The sequence below is a fragment of the Leptodactylus fuscus genome, chromosome 2 (assembly GCF_031893055.1).
Source record: "Leptodactylus fuscus isolate aLepFus1 chromosome 2, aLepFus1.hap2, whole genome shotgun sequence".
Taxonomy (NCBI): Eukaryota; Metazoa; Chordata; class Amphibia; order Anura; family Leptodactylidae; genus Leptodactylus; species Leptodactylus fuscus.
Genome location: NC_134266.1, coordinates 262,247,943 through 262,267,676, shown reverse-complemented (window position 1 = coordinate 262,267,676; position 19,734 = coordinate 262,247,943). Strand labels below are relative to the sequence as shown.

At 41.6% G+C, this 19,734-nt stretch overlaps 1 protein-coding gene across 1 annotated transcript in view; it reads right to left on the bottom strand.

Annotated features, from left to right (window-relative positions):
* Positions 1-19,734, bottom strand: part of MRE11 (MRE11 double strand break repair nuclease) — a 152,013-nt gene that overhangs the window by 52,387 nt on the left and 79,892 nt on the right. The window contains exon 16 of the mRNA XM_075266124.1: positions 12,796-12,870. Within this exon, the coding sequence (XP_075122225.1) occupies positions 12,796-12,870 (75 nt within the window). The remainder of the gene's footprint in view (positions 1-12,795; positions 12,871-19,734) is intronic.

Here is a 19,734-nt window from a genome sequence, read left to right as displayed (position 1 = left end):
GAAGAAGACGCACCCTGAATGCCCACCCAGCGTGCACGATCCGTAAGTAGATAACATTCTTATTTAGGGTTTTATTTTAAAACGGGGGGGGGGGGGGTAGCTTAATCTAACATTTACAGTGCCTGAATAGCCTTTTTAAAGGCTATTCACACATATGCGGGGCTCTATCAGCATGATTTTGCTGATAGAGCCCCTTTAAGGATATTGGTGACGTTTGATTTCAGAGCCAGCAAGGCGTTAAATCATGGAAATCACTGACCAAGGTAGAGACTGAAGAAGCAGCTAATTCAACAATTACAGCAGAAATGCAATGAACCGTGTGAACGGGGATGAAACGCGTATGATTAAACACAAGTGAGATGATGAATGAATAATACACCATTACCAGAACTGTCAGCACATCTCTCCGATAAGACGGCATATGCCAGGGCTCCCGGGAAGACTTGTTGACAGGTATTATTATAGCAACATGGCTGATTACATAATCACAAGGAGAAAATGAGAGACAGAAATCACAAAAGACCTGCTCGGGGTCATCTGCCGACGGCCTCGGAATCCAGAGCAGACCAGATGTTACATAAGGGAATTCCACGCTCATAACAAAAAGTGACTCGAGCAAATGGAAAGATTCCAGAAAAAGAACCTTCTTCTTCAGGAGATCTATTGTTCCTCATTCCTAAAGCAAAAATTTCCCTATTAACCATTTCATGACCAGACCATTTTCGCAGACTGGGCGCGTTTTGCAAATTTTTTTTTTTTTTATTACTCTCATACCTGTGGTTGCTTTTGATGGTTATTAATTTTTTTTTTTTTACGTTATTTTTGGGCTATTCTGTGTCTTTTTTCGATGACACACAGGCCTTTGTTTTTAAGTCTTTTTTATATTTTTTTTTTAATAGCCTAAAGATTAAAGGTGTGTTCCCATCCAGTGTGTCAGCATGTTGCCTGGAGAAGATCAGATAATATGCAAATGATTGTACACAATAGACTAAGAGTTAGCTGTGTGTTTACATAAAGAGATAACAGACCTGGCTTTATTTTAATATAGTATAGTATGTGAACATAAATTCATAACAGTCGTGAAGCCATGTCATTTACCGGAATAAAAAGTAGCCGATGTTTTAATCCAGGTTACAAACTATCTATGTGCCAAATTTCATCCAAATCCGTTCAGCCGTTTTTGTGTGAAAGGGTAATTTCACATTTATGATAGTAGGATAGGATAGGATGTAAAATATTTTCCAGGGTCTGTTTTACACTTCAGGACCGGCCCGATTTACGGTACCTAGCAGAAGATATACTCATCATAAACATGCCAACCGGTGTCTATAAATGTGCCTATCACAATACTATGTGAATATGTGGACATGGGCATTAGATATGGGGGTGCCAGTTTGAGTGAGGTATCGTATTGACATGCACAAATGTGTCTTAGGGACTTGGTTGGATAGCTAGATAGATAGGAGATAGATACATGATAGAGAAATAGATATTAAATAGATATGAGATATAGATAGATAGATAGATAGATAGATAGGAGATAGATAGATAGATAGATAGATAGATAGATAGATAGATAAATAGGAGATAGATAGATAGATAGATAGATAGATAGATAGATAGATAGGAGATAGATAGATGATAGATAGATAGATAGATAGATAGATAGATAGATAGGAGATAGATAGATAGATAGATAGATAGATAGATAGATAGATAGATAGGATATAGATAGATAGGATATAGATAGATAGGAGAAAGATAGATAGGAGATAGATAGATAGATAGATAGATAGGAGAAAGATAGATAGATAGGAGATAGATAGATAGATAGATAGATAGATAGATAGATAGATAGATAGATAGATAGGAGAAAGATAGATAGATAGGAGATAGATAGATAGATAGATAGATAGATAGATAGATAGATAGATAGATAGATAGATAGATAGATGATGTTTTACTCATCCGGAATCCCTTAAGCCATGGGCTGAACACATTCTATAGATATCCCGGTTGGATGATCAAAACAATTTTCTTCTAAATTAACTTTTGAGTTGCTGATTCTCTAAAAATTGTGAAACCATTGCATTTCTTCGGCCGCTTCATTTCTCACATTGTAATTTGCTGATGATGTCATCGCTTTCTTCCATAAGAATTTTCCATCCCTCACCCCACTACCTTGCAGATTCTTTGGTGTTTTTGGTAGTCGCTACTTTTTAAGATTTTCATGTTTGGTACCACGTAAACTTTTTACTTAGAAATTTCTAGAACTTTCTTTGTCCTCGGAATCACCTGTATACCTATGTGAGTGCTGTATCCGCAGGGCTCTAGGGAGAGATTAGTGTGGAGGAGGACGGAGTGTTTGTCACAATGACTATAAAGAGATGTTTTTATCTATTTAGTCTTCGTCGTAAACTCAATTGGCGCTTAAAAGCAGAATTCAGAAAATAAAACATTTCTGAACTTTCAACCCGATTCTAAGAACAGGCGATAAAGAATCCATGTGTGATCCCGGAGTGTAGATGTAGATGAGCACCGAATGTCAGAACAAAAAAGGATAAAATAAGGACATTTTGTATCATTTATACGTCCCACCGGAATCATGACAGTCCCCCGCACCTCTACGGATATACGCCAGATTATCTCCCACCCCTTCATGTAACGCGCGGCACCTAACAGGCTTGACTTTAGGCTAATCCAGAGGGCATTGTCTAAGTGGATCCTCTGATTTTCACCCCAGGAACCACAAGGTCGCCACCTCTAGGACTAGTCCATATAAAGGTGACCACTGACCCACATGACAAGAGTCCATGACCTGGAAGAACAAGGAGGGGTGCAGAGGGAAGCACGGCCAAGGGGTGCAACACCAAATCCTTCCTGTACACAGCCACATAGGGGGTTGAGTTACATGTTTCACGGTACCCACAGAATTCTTTGGACCCATAATGTATCTCTTGGCCTCCAGTTTTGGAATATATGGGCTGGATTATATCGCATTACAGGCTTAAGTCATAGTCATGGAGTCGAAGCAGGGGACACTTTTGGGTGGATTCAGTCATAGAGTTAGAGTCATGGCCATTTTAGGACGCAATCAGATTGGCAGAGTTAGAGTCATACAGTCCAAGTCATGTCCCCTTTTGGGTGGAGTCAGAGTTGTAGAGTTAGAATCGTGGACAGACTTGGCTGAATTCAGAGTCATAGAGTCCAAGTCGTAGAGTCAGATCCTTGGCCAGATTTGGGTGGCGTTCAGAGTTGAGGAGTCCAAAGTGTAGAGTCAGAGTCATAACCAGTTTAGGATGAAGTCAGAGTTGTGGAGTCCCAGTTTAGGATGAAGTCAGAGTTGTGGAGTCAGAGTCATGGTCGGATTTGGGTGGAGTTTGAGTCGTAGAGTCTCCAAGTATGACAGTTTTGGGTGGAGTCTGAGTCATAGAGTCTGAGTCATGGCCAGTTTTGGCTGGAGTCAGAGTTGTAGAGTCTGAGTCATAGAGTCAGAGTCAAGACCAGTTTAGGATGGAGTCAGAGTTGTGATCAGTTTTGGGTGGAGTCACAGTCATAGAGTCTCCGAGTCATGGACAGTTTTGGATGGAGTTAGAGTTGTTGAGTATGAGTTGTAGAGTCAGAGTCCCAACCAGTTTAGGATGGAGTCAGAGCTGTGGAGTCACAGTTTTGACCAGTTTTGGGTGGAGTCCGAGTCATAGAGTCTGAGTCATGGCTAGTTTTGGCTGGAGTCAGAACTGTAGAGTTTGAGTTGTAGTATCACAGTATTGTGGAGTCAGATTTGTGGTCAGTTTTGGAGTCTGAGTTGTAGAGTCTGAGGCCTGGTTCACATCTGCATTCGGTATTCCATTTGGGGAGTCTGCTTAGGAAACGCCTGAGCGGATGAACGAATGCATTAAAAAATGGTTAGCTGAGAAACCACATGGACCCCATAGACTATAATGTGTGACTATAGTGTCCGCAGGAATCATGCAAAGAGGGTCTGTGTTGCTAACCGCTTTTTAATGCGTTCAGTATTTGGTTCGGGGGGCTCCCCAAGTAGACTCCCCGAACAGAATACTGAACGCAGATGTGAACCGGGCCTGAGTCATAGAGTCCGGGTTGTGGTCAGTATTGTAATGATATTTCCATACATACTTTGTTATATATTAACCTTTATAGGAATTAGAGGAGCTTTAGTGCATCCGTCTGACCATGGTTATCGGCCATTTATGAAGAAGTCAAAGTCGGGCAGTGGAACAATGGAGGAGTTGGCGTCGGCGCTCTGGACTACTGACCCTGCTCGGAGGAGCGCACATTTCTACAGAAAATCTCCTTCCACTGTGAACTTGAAGCGCAGGAGCCGGGAACAACTTATCAGGGAAGGAATCTAGCAGAGGATATTGCAGATTTGCGTAAACCCATGGCACTTCTGGACACTTTTATCTTTAATATCCGTCTCCTGATGTCACTCATCGTAGGCGCCGTCGCTGCGTCGCTACCGAAGAAAACTCTCCAGATAAAAAAGCTCCCGACTCCGGCACCACACGAATGCACAACCCCACAGGGAAGAATCCAATCCCACCATACATACGACCTTTATATTAAACGTACATTGTGTACTGTCTGCTTTTATTAGTATTATTTTCCAGCTTTATCGCTGTCCTTGTCCTTTACGCTCTCTGGACGCCAATAGCTACAATGTAACCAGTCAGCACTGAAACTCCATTATCTGTTAGGTCAAGTTTGCAGGAGGGTGCAGCTAAATGCAGCAGAGAAAGTGAAAAACAGATTGTAGCAGGTATTAGAAGATCCTTGGGGCATGTTCATAAAAGACTCAGGACAGAAGGCAAAACTTTTGCTAACTTTTATCAGGACCACTGACAGATCCCCTTCCCCTGCCGTCTATAGCGACCCTATGGCTTTGTTTACAAGGTCCTTTGAAGTCTCCCTTTATAAAGGGAAGAAGGTTGGCAACTCGATGGCTCTACAGGAAAGATACTCGGACAACATGGAATCTTTTTAAATTTTGCAAAAAAAATTTTTTCAATAGCTAGGGTCAAGGATTCAGCACGCCCGATCCTTTCTTGCCAGGGGAGATAACCCATTGCCAGGCCGAATTCATTGACTTGGCACTTGATAATTGTGAATTGTTTGGCCCGGTCCCCAGAAGTGATTGGAGGGTCTCAAATTTGAGCTTTGGCCGAAAACCCATGGTGACGCTACCCATGCCCTTTGGAGTTGTAGGTCAGCAGGGAGTACTTAATCAAATGACCTAGTAAATTTAGAAATTTTTGGTTAATTTTTTTTCAAATTTTTTTTTTTTTTTTTTAATTTTCCGTGACACATACACACATGTATATTTCCATATACTATATTCTACAATTTTCACTCTGTCCACTAAGCCTACTAATAGACAACTACTTCCCAATTCTGTAAGGGGTCTTCTTTGCCTCATTCTCCTCATCCACATCACAGACTGTATTACAATAGAAGATAACACTACCACTACCCCGTCATTACATCCACTACTAACAATCGATGATGTCACTGCTTATCTCCTCCCCCTCCCTGCACATAGAATGTCTAGAAAACTCTCCCATAAACCTTAATGAGTCGACTCCAGGACTATGCTGTAAAGCGTATTACTGAATGCTGTGAACAGAGCAGAGCAGAAACTCAGGCAAGATGGCTGCCCCCATAATGAGGGACAGAAAGTAAAAAAAAAATTACAATCAGAAAATAAAAAGATTAAGTATATATAAAAAAAATTGGTGCTGGTCGCACAACAGCTGGAGAGCCATAGGGTGCGGATGAGAGCGGCGGAGGTCAATACAATGTAATGGTTAATAATACAGACACGTTACGTGCTGTGATCGCTCACCCGCGCGGGCTCATTACTCAGAGTCACACCAAAAACACGAGGGTTATTTGCTGCTGATTTAAGGCGTGACCTGACTGTCAATCCTTCACTTATGATCGCAGGCCAGAAGGAACGTCTATTGACATCGCTGCCCCCTAAATATGTGTGTGATGCCTGCCATATGTAAGCAATGATAGGACTACTAAATATACCGGGAGACCCCCGCCCGCCCGACTATTCCATACCCTTTGGAGCTTTGCTAGAAAAGGAGTATTAATGCAAAGCAAAAATTGCAAATAGTAAGTGAACCCACGTGCAGGAACCCGCACACACCGCAATGTCATTTACAGGGCCAACATAATTAGCAGATTCATTTCTTAAAAGAGCTGTCAAGGATTTTTTTTTTTTATTTATGGCCTATCTGCACGTTATACAGTGTATTGTATCTGAGTAGAGCTGATCCATGTAGGGGCATTGTGCCGGCCCCCTACCGATCGGACATTTATGGCCTATCCTAAATGAACATTCCTGGACAATCCCTTTAATATATCTGTATAGAAATTAAAGTGCCGTTATTCGGATACAGCGCACCAAATCCAGTGCATAGTCATACAGTGTAAAGATATAATTGTGTGTGCCTGTACCCACCACTAGGGGCGCTAATGAGCTTCCAGCATCTAGTTGGTCCACTGAACCCAATAATAAAAATGTATGAACTAAGCTCTTAGGGTACGTTCACACGGAGTACACAGCTGAGATGTGTATTATGAGGTTCTGCAGCAGCTGAGTTGTATATTATGAGGTTCTGCAGCAGCTGAGGTGTGTATTATGACATTCTGCAACAGCTGAGGTGTATTATGAGGTTCTGCAGCAGCTGAGGTATGTATTATGATGTTCTGCAACAGCTGAGGTGTGTATTATGATGTTCTGCAGCAGCTGAGGTGTGTATTATGATGTTCTGCAGCAGCTGAGGTGTGTATTATGATGTTCTGCAGCAGCTGAGGTGTGTATTATGATGTTCTGCAACAGCTGAGGTGTGTATTATGATGTTCTGCAGCAGCTGAGGTGTGTATTATGATGTTCTGCAGAAGCTAAGATGTGTATTATGAGGTTCTGCAGTAGCTGAGTTGTATATCATGATGTTCTGCAGCAGCTGAGGTATGTATTATGATGTTCTGCAGCAGCTGAGTTGTGTATTATGACGTTCTGCAGCAGCTGAGGTGTATTATGAGGTTCTGCAGCAGCTGAGTTGTATATCATGATGTTCTGCAGCAGCTGAGGTGTGTATTATGATGTTCTGCAGCACCTGAGGTGTGTATTATGACGTTCTGCAGCAGCTGAGGTGTATTATGAGGTTCTGCAGCAGCTGAGTTGTATATCATGATGTTCTGCAGCAGCTGAGGTGTGTATTATGATGTTCTGCAGCAGCTGAGTTGTATATCATGATGTTCTGCAACAGCTGAGGTGTGTATTATGATGTTCTGCAACAGCTGAGGTGTGTATTATGATGTTCTGCAGCAGCTGAGGTGTGTATTATGATGTTCTGCAGCAGCTGAGGTGTGTATTATGATGTTCTGCAGCAGCTGAGGTGTGTATTATGATGTTCTGCAGCAGCTGAGGTGTGTATTATGAGGTTCTGCAGCAGTGAAGGTGTTTACTATGAGGATCTGCAGTAGCTTATGTGTGTACAATACGATGTTCTGCAGCAGCTGAGGTGGGTATTATCACGTTCTACTGCAGCTGGGAATCCATGTCAGCCACACACCAGTATGAGACTGTGATAGAAGGGAAGAGATAAGCAGCGCCCTCATAGCACTGCTTATCTGTATGTAACCATCAGGTTCTGTCATCTGGATGAGAAGTGTATACAAATATGATTTCCAGAGCTGTCAATGTAAATGTAGTATTGTGTATTATACAGACATGATATCCACGCGTCTCCTGCCCCAATACACAGGATATACAGTACATATATATATATATATATATATATATATATATATATATATATATATATATATATGTAGGTGACCGGTATAGCCTGCACTCTCATGTATACTTATATACATGCGCATACATTTATTTACACTGTTTATTGCGTTTACTGAGGTGGAAAATAGAACACCGTAATAAAAAAAAACAAAAACAAAGTTAATACTCTTGTCTTGAATTTTTTACTATATTTTTATTACTTTAGGACTCAACTTCGTGTTTAGAATCTTCAGATTAAATTAAACCCTTAAGTCATTTCTATTTTTCCCATCCCTACATTAAAGGGATTCTACCATTAACCCCTTCCCGCCGATGGCATTTTTTGATTTTCGTTTTTCGTTTTTGACTCCCCTCCTTCTAAACCCCATAACTTTTTTATTTCTCCGCTCCCAGAGCCATATGAGGTCTTCATTTTTGCGGGACAAATTTTTCTTCATGATGCTACCATTAATTATTCTATATAATGTACTGGGAAGCAGGAAAAAAATTCAGAATGGGGTGGATTTGAAGAAAAAATACATTTCTGCGACTTTCTTACGGGCTTTGGTTTTACGGCGTTCACTGTGCAGCCAAAATGACATGTCCCCTGTATTCTGTGTTTCGGTACGGTTCCAGGGATACCAAATTTATATGGTTTTATTTACATTTTGACCCCTAAAAAAAATTCCAAAACGGTGTTAAAAAATTTTTTTTCTAAAAGTCGCCATATTCCGACAGCCGTAACTTTTTTATACATAGGTGTACGGGGATGCATAGGGTGTCTTTTTTTGCGGGGTCGGGTGTACTTTTTAGTTCTACCATTTTCGGGAAATGTTATTGCTTTGATCACTTTTTATTCAAATTTTTATCAGAATCAAAACAGTGAAAAAACGGCGGTTTGGCACTTTTGACTATTTTTCCTGCTACGGCGTTTACCGAACAGGAAAAATATTTTTATAGATTTGTAGAGCGAGCGATTTCGGACGCAGGGATACGTAACATGTATATGTTTCACAGTTTTTAACTACTTTTATATTTGTTCTAGGGAAAGGGGGGTGATTTGAACTTTTAATACTTTTTATATTTTTTTTTACTTTATTTTTATTTATTTTTTTTTGCATTTATTAGACCCCCTAGGGGTGTTGAACCCCAGGGGGTCTGATCACTAATGCAATGCATTACAATGCTAATGCATTGCAATGCATTGCAAAAAATCATAGACCAGCCTGCAAAAGAGAGAATTTGCAGACCGGCTGGAAGCCTTTAACAAGGCTCCCGGCTGTCATGGAAACGGGGGGCCGGCCCTGGAGCATGCTCCAGGAGCCGGCGATCCCTGCCAAAATGGCGGCGCCCATGCGCCGCCGGGAAAATGGCGCCTCCGGCGCCTTTTACAGCAGCGCCGGAGGGGTTAATGCCTCCGATCGGTCCGGGGACCAATCGGAGGCATTAGAGCTGGTTGTCTACTGCTTAAAGCAGTAGACACCCGGCGGCTATGGCGGCCGCCCGGCTCCCGGGCGGTCGCCATAGTAACAGACCCGACACGCGCCGTACTATTACGGCGCATGTCGGGAAGGGGTTAAACTAATTTTTTTTTTCCTAATGAACACGTCGGAATAGCCTTAAGAAAGGCTATTCATCTCCTACCTTTAGACGAGGTCTCCGCCGCGCCGTTCCGTAGAAATACCGGTTTTAACCGGTATGCAAATGAGCTCTCCGCAGCAATGAGGGCGGGCCCCAGCACTGAAAGGCCGATGAGCGCGTCCCCATTGCTGACCGAGAGCTCTCCCAGAACCTCCTTCTTCTGCAGCAACTCCGCCTCTTCTGGCTTCTCTTGCTCTTGTAGCTCGATACAGGAGCATAGAGAGGCCACCCCAAAATGGCCACCGGCCGGCTCCTGTATTGAACTGCAAGAGCGGCTACACAAAAATGGCCGCAGCAGAATAGTATCCATAAAAACTACAAGCCCCTCACAGGGGCCACACGGTGGCTCAGTGGTTAGCACTGCAGCCTTGCAGCGCTGGAGTCCTGGTGTTCAAATCCCGCCAAGGGTAAAAAACCATCTGCAAGGAGTTTGTATGTTCTCCCTGTGTTTGCATGGATTTCCATCCCACATTCCAAAAAGACATACTGGTAGGAAAAAATGTACATTGTGAGCTCTATGTGGGGCTCACAATCTACATTTAAAAAAAAAAAAAACTACAAGGCCCTCACACAGCTAGTTTAATGGGGGAAGAAGATTAAGGCTCTTGCAATATAGTAACAAAAAATGCAATTTTATTTTTTTACTAAAAAAAAAACACTAAATTCCACATAAACCCTAAAAAATACATATTTGGCATCTTACCAAGTGTTACTAGATACTTTTATTGCAGGAAAGACAGGTCAGAAAATGCCATTGAAAAATAAAACTAGTCCTGCAAAAAACAAACCTTCATACAACTGAATTAGGGAAAAATAAGAAAGATATTGCTTTAGTAATACAGGGAAGGAATAAAAAAAAAAAAGAAATAGTTCAGTGCTTAAGGGTTTAATTTTATCCGATGATTCTAAAGGCGAAATTTAGTCACAAGGTAATAAAAATACAATAAAAAATTTAAGAAGAGAATATTAACTTTTTAATTTTCCACTTCAGTAAATGAAAGAACCGGTGTAAATAAAGTTGTGCCCGTGTATATAAGTATTACCGGGAGCCATGCTGTCCGGAGTAGCTGTCAGACCTTCGCTGATTTAACATTAAGGACCTATCCTAAGGACAGGCCATGGATCTTAAAAGTGGACATGCCCTTTAAACGCCTTATGTGGAGTCATTTTTTTATCCCAGCAGTGGTTACTGCTGCTGATCTCACCACAATGACAAACATGGGAACCAAACCCAATGTTAACGTAGATTTTCGTGATGGGTTCCGGAGCGTTTTCAAGGGATTGCACCAACAAGATGTCCAATGTGCAAGGGTGAGTGATCAGGCTGCAGAGGATATTATAAGATATCAATGGGATGACGCAGCTGCTCATACTTGAAGCAAAGGTTCTTAAAGGAGAAACGCAATCAATAACCGCCCACGTGTAATCCAGGAGCGGGCACCCTAATGTGCAACACCTGATTCAGTAACATGAAGCATACAGGTCGCGATCAATAACATCCTGTGACCTATCAACCCTCATGAATGTAGGGGTAGTGAGCGTGATGAGAGTGGAAGGTCCCATCAATGAACCCACATCTTCATCTCAACATCTTCCCAGAAGACCAAAAATAGCCGAGTCCACATTGACACTACTGCGGACCGGACTAGATGGAGGAGGCTACCGTTGGATATTGGATATTACCTAGTAGCATTCAGCACTGTCGCCTGGAAGGAGAAGCCCAACATCCCTTGACTAATTTTTTAGTCTCTGGTTCAAGTTACAGAGGTTGGATGACAACCATGATGAAGGCTACACTCGGACACTAGGCCAATTGTTGGACACTAGGCCAATCGTTGGACACTAGGCCAATCGTTGGACACTAAGCCTACCGGTACTTTCCCATCTTAAAGGGGTTCTCTGCTTAAGACAATCCCAATTCATTAGAAGGCTCCTTTGAAAAGTTTTCTCCAGCCAGGACCATCAGTGATCAGCAGTAACCACAAGAGAATCCTGGCAGTAGGTGTTAACTTTACCTACAGCACCACCGCAGGAGAAATGAAGTATTACACAGTATCCAATATCATGTATAGGTTACCTGTTTAATGCAGGATAGGACAGGTCCTCCGGAGCCAGAGGAGATCTATATTCTGAGGATACCAAACAAAGGATTCCCCTCTCTTAACTGGGTATACAACCATGGGTTTTACACCAGTGGGATGTGTATTTTCGGGTCACCGGACTCAATACTTTTAGGCTCACATGACCATGTGCTTTGTCGCTGTTCTAGCCGTGTTTTTCATGGCTACCACACTGACTCATTTGTCTCTATGGCTCCATACACACATCCGTGAATTAGCACAGGACGACATAGGTGGCAATCAGTCTGGGATAAAAGTCAGGACAGGTCCTCTACATGGCAAACCCTAAACTCCTGATAACCTGCGTTAATTTTGCCCCGCCAAGTTCCATTTTCCTTCCAGCAGCTGAATACGTCTCTAAGCGTCCACACGGCATTACAGCTCAGGTTAAAAGATCATAAAACTCCTCAGTAATGACTCAAGAAGCGAGTACACAAAGCAGCGAAGGACAATCTGTGCTTCTGTCTTATATTGCCAACTATGCCTAGGGATTATAATAAACCATAATTGCCCACTTTCATTAATTCGTTCTTCGTTCTGGAGTTTCCTGCGGTCATGTAACAAAGAAGCGGAGAGGGGGCCGCAGACAGCGTTACATAAGGATATAGTAAGTGACTTGGAGAGCAAAAATCCCTCAACTAATTTACTTGTCTGGAAGTCCTTGAGTCATCATCTTCCGTCAAACTTTTTAATCTAGAGGTAAGGAAGAACAAGGGCACAAAGGAGCCATATTGGATGCAACCCAGATGGGCCATACCAATAATAACAATAAGGGGCCGGTCACACAGTGGCAGTGGGAGAGGAATTCCTCTATATTTTCCGTCCCTCCAGCTTACCGCCACGACTTTCACTCTCGGAATCAACTGCAGAATCCAAGACAAGATTGAGCAGAGCGCTTATATTTTTTAGCGTCCTTCTTAGATCCCTACCTGCATGTCCGACTTTGTGTCCGGATAAAAAAAACAATTTCACCGTGGATTTCGCTCACGGGCGGTCACTTTGCAAACCCCTTCAAGTGAATGAGTTTGAAAACTGACCGCCGGGTTTCCGTCTCCTGTCCAGTTTCTCTCGGCAAAAGACGGGAACCCGAAAGCGGAGTCTAGACGCAGGTGTGAACCCGCCTTCACTGAGTTATACCAACTTGACAAAAGAGAATTCTACAATATCCCTTCATTTAGTCAGGGCAGGTCAGATCTGATTCTGAAGTCATGTAGAACTTACCATCAAAGATAGACATGTTCTTAGCAGGAGCTTTAGACCCTCGACCACTAGATGGGACATCGCTGCTTGAGCTTCCTACAGAATACAAGAGGAAAAACATATAAACTATAATAATAACTAATTCTGTTTAACTATGGTAATATCTATAAACTGAATTCAGGTCTATCTATCTATCTATCTATCTATCTATCTATCTATCTATCTATCTATGTATCATATCTAGCAGCTTAAAATGGCTGCTGACATCTATGTTTTGTCCTTATTGTGCATGTCCGCGCATGCGCAATATGTTAGGGGTATTTGCCAGCACTTAAAGGGGTTGTCCCATCACAAGGATCCTATCTATACTCCTAGTTTATGTGGATTTAAGACTTTTCCTAAATACATGGCTTTATCAAAACTGCTTTGTTTGACCGCAATCTTAATTTATTCACTTCATTGTTTACACTCCGTTTCTATGTCCCTTGGGATTATCTGCTCATTTGTCAAGTGATGTAGCTGCCTGCTCTCAGAGGGAAGGAGGGGCTGGGAGCAGCTCTGAGCTGTTTGTGTCTGATAAGTAGCGGAGCTTCTCAGATAGGGGATTTCTGAGCTCTTATCAGTCGGTTTAATTGAATTTGGCTGATAAGGGCTGAGATAGGGAGTCCGTTACCTCTGTATGTAATCCAAACTGACTCATATCCAGCTCTGCAACATCAGCTTCACACTGTGGTAATTCATTTACAACCAATCCCGTGCCAGTGAAACCCCGCCCACCTATGTGCTGAGAAAAAGCAGGAAGTGAAGAGAGCACAACAGCCTGCAGGTTAGTGAACAAGCGTCATGGGAATACCCCTTTAATATGTCTCAGGGCATCTTGTGTGGGCTTTGCGCATGCGCGGACACGTGCTATTGATACATTCTCATACGCACTTAATCTTCCTACACGCTGGAATACCGCAAGTTAGCGTTCTTGCATGCTGAGATACATTGGGTAAGCGGAATGTCCCTTCTACTTATTTTTTATATTTTGCATTATGGATTTTATTAACATATACTAATTATTTATCATTTCACGTATCTCTCTCTCTCTCTCTCTCTCTCTCTCTCTCTATATATATATTTTTTTTTTATGTAGATAGTGAGCCCCACATAGAGCTCACAATGTACATTTTTCCCTATCAGTATGTCTTTGGAATATGGGATGGAAATCCAAGCAAACATGGGGAGAACATACAAACTCCTTGAAGATGTTTTTTTGCCCTTGGCAGGATTCGAACCGAGGACTCCAGCACTGCAAGGCTGCAGTGCTAACCACTGAGCCACCGTGTGACCCCACGTATCACTATATATATTACTGTGATCATCTTACACTGTCAGCACTTTAGTTGGTATAAAGGTCAGATTGATTTTCTGTCTGATAGGAATAGATGCTTGTGTGCACAATATATTTTAGTTGACTAATATTGTTATTATTGCACTGTATTGCTGGTTTTCCTATATAAAGATAAGATAAGATAATCCTTTAATAGTCCCACAGTGGGGAAATTTCAGCATGTTACAGCAGCATAGTAATACAGATACAGGATAATACACAGCAATATATTACAGACGTAGACACACATATGCTGAGAAGAGAAGATATACTAGGAGTCCATAGCAGCTAAGGAACAGAAGAAGAAAGAAGGAAGACTTCATAGTCATAATCATTAGTTCTCTGTGCGGAGTGTCTTCGCTTGGTCTGATGTAGATTATACAGCCTGGTCGCGGTTGGAAGGAAGGACCTGCGATAGCTCCTTCTCACACTTGGGGTGAAGCAGACGGTCACTTACAGTGCTGCCAAGTGCCATCAAGGTCCCATACATGGGGTGGGATTTGTTCTCCCGCATGGAGCTCACCACAGACAGTATCCTTCTGTCACCCACCACCTGTACTGGGTCCAGGGGGCTCCCCAGGACAGAGCTGGCCCTCCTGATCAGCCTGTCAAGTCTATTTCTGTCCCTGGTTGATATACTGCTCCCCCAGCAGGCCACACCGAAAAAGATGGCTGAAGCAACCACAGAGTTGAAGAAGGCCCTAAGAAGTGTCCCCTGGACTCTGAAGGCCCTCAGCCTCCTGAGCAGGTAGAGTCTGCTGTGGCCCTTTCTGTGCAGCGCCTCCAGGTGATCAGCCCAGTCTAGTTTATTATTGAGGATCACGCCCAAATACTTATAGGTCCTGACTATCTCAATACATGTTCCCTGGATCTCCACCAGGGTCGGGGCACCTCTCCGTTTACTAAAGTCCACCACCATGTCCTTGGTCTTCCCAGCATTAATCCTGAGCTGGTTCTGCTGGCACCATTCAGCAAAGTCCCGGTTTAAGTCTCTGTATTCCCTATCATCGCCATCAGTGATAAGGCCGACTATAGCAGAGTCATCGGAGTACTTCTGTAAGTAACAGCTGGAGGAGTTGTGCCTAAAGTCAGCAGTGTACAGTGTGAAGAGAAATGGGGCAAAAACTGGACCTTGTGGTGCCCCCGTACTACAGATCACAATGTAAGATCTTGTTCACATCTGCGTCCGAGAGTCTGTTCTGCAGGTTTCTGTTTCCTGCACAAAACAGAGCAGGAGACGGAAACCTGCAGGACTCTTTCATACCCAGTCATTTGAATGAGTGAGAAAGCTGTCCGGCCGTGAGCGGCGGTGATCGTTTTATGCTCTCTGCGGCGAAACCGTTTTTTTTTTAAATGGACACAGAGTTGGACATGCAGTACTCTGTGTCCGGTTTAAAAAAAACGGTTTCGCCACGGAGAGCATAAAATGATACGGCATGACAGGAAGCCTGAGAACGGACTGCCGAATGCTGGTGTGAACCCAGCGTCAGACACACAGTCCCCGACTCTCACATACTGAGGGCGGTTTGTCAGGTAGTCTAGTATCCAGTTGGACAGGTGATGGTCCACACCACCAAGGTTCAGCTTCTCTCTCAGTAGCTCTGGCTGAATGGTGTTGAACGCACTGGAGAAGTCAAAGAACATTATTCTCACAGTGTTTCTCCAGGTGAGAGAGAGCTCTATGAAGAAGGTGGATGATGGCGTCATCTATCCCAATGCCCGGCCGGTAGGCAAACTGGAGGGGGTCCAGAGCGGAGCTCACTAGAGGGCGTAGGTGTGTCAGGACCAGTCTCTCTAGGACCTTCATCAGGTGGGATGTCAGTGCTACAGGTCAGTAGTCATTGTAGCCCATCAGGTTGGGTTTCTTTGGTACTGGTACCACACAAGATGTTTTCCACAGTTGAGGTACCACTCCGAGCTAAAATAACTGTGACCATCATATTATTGATTGAGAAAGGTTCCTGTGAGGACAGAAGCATTGCCTGCTATGGATTAAACTCACTAGTTTTTGGAACTTTGTTGGAGTGCTCCTATCTATCTATCTATCTATCTATCTATCTATCTATCTATCTATCTATCTATCTCCTATCTATCTATCTATTTATCATCTATCTATCTATCTCCTATCTATCTATCTATCTATCTATCTATCATCTATCTATCTATCTATCTCCTATCTATCTATCTATCTATCTATCTATCTATCTATCTATCTATCTATTTATCATCTATCTATCTATCTATCTATCTATCTCCTATCTATCTATCTATCTATCTATCTATCTCCTATCTATCTATCTATCTCCTATTTATCTATCTATCTATCTATCTATCTATCTATCTATCTATCTATCTATTTATCATCTATCTATCTATCTATCTCCTATCTATCTATCTATCTATCTATCTATCTATCATCTATCTATCTATCTCCTATCTATCTATCATCTATCTATCTATCTCCTATCTATCTATCTATCTCCTATCTATCTATCTATCTATCTATCTATCTATCTCCTATCTATCTATCTCCTATCTATCTATCTATCTCCTATCTATCTATCTATCTCCTATCTATCTATCTATCTATATCTATCTATCTATCTATCTATCTATCTATCTATCTATCTATCTATCTATCTATCTATCTCCTATCTATCTATCTATCTATCTATCTATCTATCTATCTATCTCCTTCTATCTATCTATCTATCTATCTATCTATCTATCTATCTATCTATCTCCTATCTATCTATATATCATCTATCTATCTATCTATCTATCTATCTATCTATCTCCTATCTATCTCCTATCTATCTATCTATCTCCTATCTATCTATCTATCTCCTATCTATCTATCTATCTCCTATTTATCTATCTATCTATCTATCTATCTATCTCCTATCTATCTATCATCTATCTATCTATCTATCTATCTATCTATCTCCTATCTATCTATCTATCTATCTCCTATCTATCTATCTATCTATCTATCTATCTCCTATCTATCTATCTATCTACCTCCTATCTATCTATCTATCTATCTATCTATCTATCTCTCTATCTATCTATCTACCTCCTATCTATCTATCTATCTATCTATCTATCTATCTACCTCCTATCTATCTATCTATCTATCTATCTATCTATCTATCTCCTATCTATCTATCTATCTATCTATCTATCTATCTATCTATCTATCTATCTATCTATCTATCCCTATCTGATTCTAGTAAGTAGTAGTAATGGGTAGGTGAGGGGACAGACTGCTCCTTATTGTATATGCTCACAGCCTCAAAGACAAATGTAAAATGTGCTGCAGCCATAATGGGGCTATTAGCAGCAGAACCAGGTATGAAGACTTATAGAGTCTGCCCAGAAAGCCCCTGCACATCTTCCAACTTTTCATGAAAACTTTAGCCCTGTAATCTATAGCGTGTGTTTTGTATAGCAATTGGAAGGTTAAGCTGCAATGCCAGACACCACCTATGAACTAGAGTGGCGCTGTTTCTGTAAAAAAAAAAAAAAATAGAACAAAACTATTTTCTTCCTAGATTAACGGCTGTACGACTTCCAGAAGGGCTGACTAACTAATTGAGCAATAAACCAGGTAATTGCGTGGCTTTCTAAGAAAGTGGGGGAGGGGCGCTCCTCCGAGAAGTTCTGATTAAACACTGCAGCATCCTCATTAAATCAATTAAACGCTGATTTCTGAGAACAAGACCCTGTAGTGAGAACATAAATATTATACACCACCCCCTCCGAGATACATCCAGATACAGAGACGGCGAGCCCGGTATGGATATCAGCTATATTAATATGGACATTTACAGGGGAATTATGTTACGATATAATCACTGTATATATTACGTACCGCTCTGGCGCAGGTGGAGCGGATACATGTGTCACGCTTGTAATGCGGAGCACACACACAGCATGAGGGAGGAAAATGTAATCTGCAGCATTTATAAAGGAAAATTGTCCATCGGGGTCATTAGGATGAAGCCGCATAAAGCGATCATCTAGGAATAATAAATGTGTAGCACAGCCCCTCCGCCTATTAAAGGGATCATCCACGGAACATTTTAGTAGTAGAATGCCTCGAAAGGCTGTTACTAGCCACTTTAGAATAATATGACTTTAAGTCTATTAAGATTATTTTTGGCTTCCACATCTCTAAGGGTAGCTTTGAATAAAATCAGTCTCCTGCCCCCTCTGGCAGCAGATAATAGAATCCCATCTAATTACCCCTGAAGAAGGAGCCTTCTCAGATACTGTTGATACATTTTGTTATAGGCTAAAGTTCTGTGTTTTCATTTTTTATCCCCTGCATTCCAAAAGCCATAACTTTCTCATTTTCCATTTATGTTCTCATATGAGGGCTTCATTTTTGCGAGACAAGTTGTACTTCATAATGGTACTACTTATTAATCTCTACAACATACTAGGAAGCTCGAAAAAAATTCAGAATGGGGTGGAATTGGGAAAAAAAAACCACACCGTTTTCTTACAGGGTTTTTTTTTTTTTTTTTTTTATGGCTTCCACTGTGCGCCAAAAGTGACATGTTCACTCTATACTCCGGGTTGATACGATCACAGTGATATAATATTATAGTTTTTTTTCATGTTTTAATACCTTTACAAAATTTCAAATATTAAAAAAAAAATTAAAATTTCCTTAAATCCCCATATTCTGACACCTGTAACTTTTTGATATTTCAGTGTATGGAGCTGTATAAGGTGTCATTTTTTGTGGGACAATGTGTAGTTTTTATTGATTCCATGTTAGGGAATGTAGAATGTTTTTGTCACTTTTAATTCCGATTTTTTTCAGGAGGCAAGGTGGCAAAAAACAAAACAAAACAGCAATTCGTCCATTTTGAAATTTTTTTCCTGTTATGGCGTTTACCGTATGGGACAGATTTTTTTTATATTTTAATAGTTTGGGCATTTTTAGACTTAGGGATGCCGAATGTGTTTCTATTTACCCTTATTTATTTATATGTGATTTAGGGAAAAGGGAGGGGGGATAATGTAAAGTGGTTTTTTTGTTTTTTTTTACATTTTTAAATATTTTTTTTGTCATCTATGGTAGATTCCCTATGTAGTAATTAAAGCTTGCTATAGGCAGGCTTGGGTAGTTATATTACTATAGCAGGGCTAGGGGGATTAGGTCCCTCCTTAGGGAGAGATCCCCCTAACCCTGTCTAAGCCTCTCACCTCTACCAGGTTAGTCTTCTCTACACCGGGCTGACGAGATGCAATAACATCGAAACGGCCGTCCTCGGTTGAGAGACTATACCTGGTAATAATCCCAGCATCATTGCAAAACAAAGGCCTCTTGGAAGGTCGAGCATGATGTTAAAGGGAGCAGCCTTTATTGGGCCATATCACTGAGATTCTGTCTTCCTAATTACATCAGGGAAGACAGGCTTGCACATTCCAGTGAGCGCCCTTTATTGGTTTGCAACACTGAGGTACCTGACTTCCTAATTACATCATGGAAGACAGATTTGCATATTCTTCCTATAACAGGGCTGGGAGGATTCGGAAGACTCCTGTCTGCCATGATAACAGGACGGCTC